At 41.3% G+C, this 6,078-nt stretch overlaps 1 protein-coding gene across 3 annotated transcripts in view; it reads right to left on the bottom strand.

Annotated features, from left to right (window-relative positions):
* The window catches only part of LOC111152756 (UTP4, small subunit processome component), a 36,446-nt gene continuing 30,368 nt past the window's right edge, over positions 1-6,078 (bottom strand). For 2 of the 3 annotated variants that reach the window (XM_022511366.1, XM_022511367.1), the window contains exons 15-17: positions 3,715-3,900; positions 1,920-2,030; positions 1-208 (exon numbers count right to left, since the gene is read on the bottom strand). In XM_022511366.1, the coding sequence (XP_022367074.1) occupies positions 92-208; positions 1,920-2,030; positions 3,715-3,900 (414 nt within the window). In that variant the 3' untranslated portion in view covers positions 1-91. The remainder of the gene's footprint in view (positions 209-1,919; positions 2,031-3,714; positions 3,901-6,078) is intronic. The other variant, XM_022511368.1, reaches the window with a different exon arrangement.

Genomic DNA, 6,078 nt, shown 5'->3' with positions numbered 1-6,078 from the left:
TAGTCCTAAAGAATAACTTTGTTTTATTATCATGATTTGTGAAAACAAACAGGGCAGACAGTTCAAGGAAGGACACAGACAGTGCCCTATTTTAAGTCCCAAATTTCTTCTTTTTGATGGGTGGTGGAAGCTGAGCGATGATGTCATCCAGGGGCCGTTCTACTGCCACCAGTGTTCTTTCATCCAAAAGATCCATGAAAAGCAGAGGCTGTAGAGAAATGATAATGACTCTACCAAGAATTAGGGTCCAGAGCCAGTCCTGAACAGACTGACTAGAGCTAACTGGCCAGCTCAGTTCAAGGCTGAAGGGTTGAAATCTCTGACAATCCTTCCTCCCCTAGGACTCAAAATGGTTGGTCAAATTGGGAGGTTTTTAGTTTTGTTTTGTTTTATTATATCTATCTATCTATCTATGTATCTGTCTATCTAAAGTAATCTTGGGGTGCCTGGGTGGCTGAGTCAGTTGAGTGTCTGACTCTCTATCTCAGGATGGTAAGTTCAGGCTCCATGCTGGGTGTGGAGCTTACTTTATTTTTTTAAAGATTTTATTTATTTATTTGACAGAGACACAGTGAGAAAGGGAACACAAGCAGGGGAGGTGGTCAAGGGAAAAGCAGGCTCATTGCTGAGCAGGCAGCCCGATGTGGGGCTCAATCCCAGGACCCTGGTATCATCATGACCTGAGCCAAATGAAGGCAGCCACGTAACAACTGAGCCACCCAGGTGCCCTGGAGCTTACTTTAAAAAAAAAAAACCAGGGGCGCCTGGGTGGCTCAGTGGGTTAAGCCGCTGCCTTCGGCTCAGGTCATGATCTCGGGGTCCTGGGATCGAGTTCCGCATTGGGCTCTGCTTGGCAGGGAACCTGCTTCCCTCTCTCTCTCTCTCTGCCTGCCTCTCTGTCTACTTGTGATCTCTCTCTGTCAAATAAATAAATAAAATCTTAAAAAAAAAAAAAAAAAAAAAAACTCTACACCAAATGTGGGGCTCAAACTCACGACCTTGACATCAGGAGTCATATATATGCTCCAGTGACTGAGCCAGCCAGGTGCCCCAAGGTTAGGAACTTACCTTTCTTCTTCTTATTATTATTTTTTTAGTAATCTCTATACTCAATGTGGGGCTCAAACTCACGATCTTGAGATCAACAGTCATATACTCTTCCGACTGAGCCAGACAAGTGCCCCAAGGTTGGAAACTTTTAACTGAGTTCACTAATAAAAAATTTCAACAAGATTTTTCATGTTTTTCTATACAGAACATTTGTTCTCTAATTTCTTAGGAATCAGTGTTAACCAATGGCTTTGGAGCCTGAATTCTTGGCAAACAGCAAGTTACAAATGCATTAAGAAACTAATTATACTTAAATGATTTACAGATGTCCCTCTTTAAAAAAAAAAAAAAAATTCTTGCAGACCCCTGAGAAAATGTTTCAGGACATCCAAGGAACTCTAATCTGAAAAGCATGAATATGAAACTTCCAAGTTGGCACAAAAAGCTCTAGTATCATAAGCTTAACAAATATTTGTTTCATATACAGCGAAAAGCTTAGCCCAGAAAGGGAAGTCACAACAAATTCAATGACTTCCACTTGCTTCAAATTTATCTTGTGGAACATGCTGCAATTTTAAGTCACATTTAAAGGCCAGCTTTAACACAAAGACACCACTCGAGCTCCAACACAATCTCTCAATACCAATGTATTTCATTTTGGGTAAGTATGCTGTGCATGCCTCTAATATACTGAGGCAAGAATAATGAAATGCAAACATAAGGAACAGACATCCTGAGAAAGGGACCTGTCTCCCAAACCAGGTTCTCTGAATATAAAATGAAGGTGCTCTTGTCTGCCTATTGTGGAGCTTACTACATTTTGAGAATATCCCAAGGAACCATCTAGAATATAATGCAAAATGTTTTACCTTATATATCTTAGAAATTTTAAAGGCATGGGCGGTACGCCTCCTGATAACATCTGATTCGTTCGTGGGAGGAAGTGGATTGTAGAGTAAGGTTTTGTCATTTGGAAGAGGCTAAAAAGACAAAGACATACTGTTTAAATCGTTATTTTTATTGGGCTTCTCCAGAACAAAGGACTGTACTGATTTTTCAGGCAAATACCACCTTTCAACCATCATATTAGACATGACTCTCCCTACTTCAGGAAGAGAGCCATGGCCACTTTTGCAGCTATACTGTCTGGCATGTGCAGGAGCTTAGCCCATGCAGGCTCTGCTTTCTAGACTATTCCCCAACCAGATCACAGACAGGCCAAGTGACTAAAGTTCTCCCCAGGCAAAAATCGAAACACAAACCACTCCCACTGATCTCACTGACACCTCGAGAGATGGCCTCTGGCCAAGCAAGTGATATTTCATCTCTGACTTCCTTGGGAAATAGCTCTGCCCAGCATGCGGAAGTGATGGACTTATCGCCAATGCTTAACAAAAAAATATGGATGGCCCTGGGCTGAGTTACAAAGAGGCAAGCAAGTGGGAGGGGACCTTCCTGTCTCACTCATCTTGCAGAAGGCACTTGTGAGCCAGCTCTGATTCCCACGCCCAGAGGACACAGGGCCTGCGAGATGAGTTCCAGTGACACATCATGCACACCGCCTTGAGAGCCATCTGCTGCTCTCCCCTTGGTTCCTTCCACCCCCACTTTTACAGAAAGACCAAAACATTGTTGGTTGCAATCTAAGCCCAAGCACATTACAGGCATGGCCACAGCAAATACTGCTCCTAAGAAACGAAGTACCTGCCCAGAGAAGACATGTAAATCGGGGTAAATCAAAACAGCAGCTGGCAGAAGCTAGAATCTAGAACTGAAAAAAATGCTCACATTCCACCTAAATCATAGTCACGAATAATGGAATTTTCCTGGCTGAACTTTTTTCTTTTCTTGTTTTTTAAAGATTTTATTTATTTATTTGACAGAGAGAGGGAGAGAGAGAGATCACAAGTAGGCAGAGAGGCAGGCAGAGACAGAGGGAGAAGCAGGCTTCCCCTTGAGTGCAGAGCCTGATATGGGGCTCGATCCCGGGACCCAAACCGTAAGGCAGATGCTTAACTGACTAAGCCACCCAGGTGCCTTTTCTTTTCTTTTTCTAAGATTTTATTTATTTATTTGAGAGAAAGTGAGCAACAGAGCAGGAGCTGGGGTGTGGGAGGGGAGGCAGAAGTAGACTCCCCGCTGAGCCGAAAGCAGACACTTAACTGACTGAGCCACCCAGGCACCCTAGGCTGGACTTTTTTCAAGCCATTAAGGCCAACTCTTCAGGCTTACAGATACTGTTTCAGCATTTTCAGGCGAGGGGCAAAAGTGGTCAAAACCTCAGCCTGTGTCCCCTTTAATAAACCTGTGTTATTCAGTCACCCTAAGGTGCAAAGGTGAAAATAATTCAGCCAAATTGATGGTATTCCCCATGAGTGTTACCTTTCCTACTCAAGTTTATGTGTTGACAGGCAAAGCAGAGTAATAATCAAATCAGCAAAAACCAGGACACAAAGGTCTGCTCCCTGTGGGAGCCTCAGGGGCCTGGGAATGAAAATGAGGAAACTGGCAAAACAAAAGTTCCTCTCCTCCAGATAATTGGTCAGGAAGTTTTATTCTGATTCTCCTTTCTCTTAACTCTTTGTACGTGTTGATTTAGAACTTGAAAATTCCTAAGTACAGAAAAGTCAGTGTGAGCGCAGGTGGTAGTAGTGAGGAACTTACCAATGACTTGTCGATGATGCAGAACATGTAGGCATCATGAAGAAGGATGTGCATTGGTCTCTTGGGATGAAAACTGATGTGTGTGATGGGAGTATCCCTCTGGAGCCAAAGGTAATGAAACCCCTGCTTCTGGATGGTCCGGCTCCACTCTGTATACTGTTTGTCTGGTATACTGTACTCAAATACCTGAAGAAGGGTATGATACAGAAGAAATGCAGGCCGGTACCCAGAAAAACTGTTAGAAATGCAGGCTGGTACCCAGAAAAACTCTCATCCCTAATCAGAAAATATCTGTACAAACGCTGACTGTATCATATTCAGCCTTATGCTTTCTACTTTTTCTTTTAAGTAAAAAAATTTTAAGGTAAATTACAGAATGTAAACAATTAAATTAACACAAAAGGTTCATAGTTTAAAGTCACCCTGTCGTCTTGACATCTCTCTTCCCCAAGACAAGAGCAGTCTATGTCTTACATCTTTTCGATCTTTTATGCATATAATCCAAGCTATTCTGCATGTTTCATTTTTAACTTAGCATTTTATCATGGAGACTGACCCATGTCAGTATCCGTAACTGTAGCTATATATCACTCCTGCCCCCTTAAAGAACACATAATAATCCATTCACATTTTGGATGTACTATGATTTACTTATCTAGCCTGTTTAACAGACACTTAAGTTATTTCCAATCTTTTACTGCTACAAACAAGGCTGCAATGATTATCTCTGTCTTTCTGTACCACTCAAAGCATACATCTACAGGAAGAACTTTGTTTTTTTCCTTCTTAAAGATTTATTTATTATTTTAGAGTTGGCAGGAAGAGAGAGGGAACACACGTGCACACACACGAGCAGGAAGGGCATTGGGAGAGAGAACCCCAAGAAGATTCCACACTAAGCACAGAGTCCAACACAGGGCTCGATCCCACAACCCCGAGATCAGACATTTAACCAACCATGCCACCCAGGCACCCCAGGAAGAACTCTTAAAATTGGAACTTTTGATTCAAAGAGCATATGGATTTAATCTTTTTTTAATGTATCTCAAAGTGTCCTCTAAAGGGGTCATACTAATTTATGCAGTGTACCAAGTGGTGTTTTCCTACATTCTCACAGCATTGCGTATTATCAACTCTACAGATCTTTGCTAATGTAACAGGTACAAAAAAATTTCCCACCAGATGTCATGACTGAGGCACCTAAGGACCAAATGCCAACAAAAGGCATCAGGCGGACATTCTGTGTGGCAAAGACTAGGATGTAGCTTCACTAATCTTTCAGTTTCTGGTCAAGAACACATAACTAGCAAACCAAAATGAGAGATTTCATTTTCTGGATATAACATTTATAGGTCTGCACATGTGAGGGTAAAAACTGCTTATCAAAGCAGCAAGCATTATTTGCCCAGCAATCAATCTACTTAAATGTGCTTCTCAGATCACAATCTTTCTGACAGCTCAGTGAGGAAAGTATTATGCCCATTTTACATATAAGGATATATAAGTATTTATCATTTCACACAACATGTACCATTTCACAGTATCTGTAACTCAGATATTTTAAAGATCTTCTTGCAACTTGGTATGGAAAAGAGCACTAGGCTATGCACTCATTTTGATAACTGTTACCTCTATTACAGGTAACAGATTTCACTAGGGACTAACTTCCTTATCTGCAAAAGTGAAGGCAAATTACATAATCTTTTAGTCACTTTCAACCTCAAGATCTTATTCCATCCCATATCTAATTTAACACCTGGTCCATGTCATCTCTCTAGTCTAAAAACAATCAGTAAAATGAATACTTCAGAATTCCTCCTCCTTCCTCTAGCTCTTTACTCTGTAATCTCAGAGCTTCACCATTTCACTGTGTCCATCAAGCCAAAGGCTATTACTGCCCTATAATGTACTCAGGCTATACATGGAATCTTTACTACACAGGAGAAAACTATCTGTATATCATCCAATATTTTCAAACAAAAGCTCCTCCGAATACAGGCAGCAACTTCTTCGACCTCAGCCGCAACAACTTCTTCCTAGGAACATCGCCAAAAGCAAGGGAAGCAAGGGCAAAAATGAACTATTCAGACTTCATCAAGATCAAAAGCTTTTGCACAGCAAAGGAAACAGTTAACAAAACCAAAAGACAGCTGACAGAATGGGAGGAGATATTTGCAAACGACATATCAGATAAAAGGCTAGTATCCAAAATCTATAAAGGGCTTATCAAACTCAACACCCAAAGAACAAATAATCCAATCAAGAAATGGGCAGAGGACATAAACAGACATTTCTGCAAAGACATCCAGATGGCCAACAGACACATGAAAAAGTGCTCCACATTACTCGGCATCAGGGAAATAC

Source organism: Enhydra lutris, unplaced genomic scaffold (genome assembly GCF_002288905.1).
Source record: "Enhydra lutris kenyoni isolate GAN:26980312 unplaced genomic scaffold, ASM228890v2 scaffoldscaffold30, whole genome shotgun sequence".
In the NCBI taxonomy this organism is placed as follows: Eukaryota; Metazoa; Chordata; class Mammalia; order Carnivora; family Mustelidae; genus Enhydra; species Enhydra lutris.
Note: the sequence above shows the minus strand (reverse complement) of the source record. Positions and strands in the feature narration are given on the sequence as shown.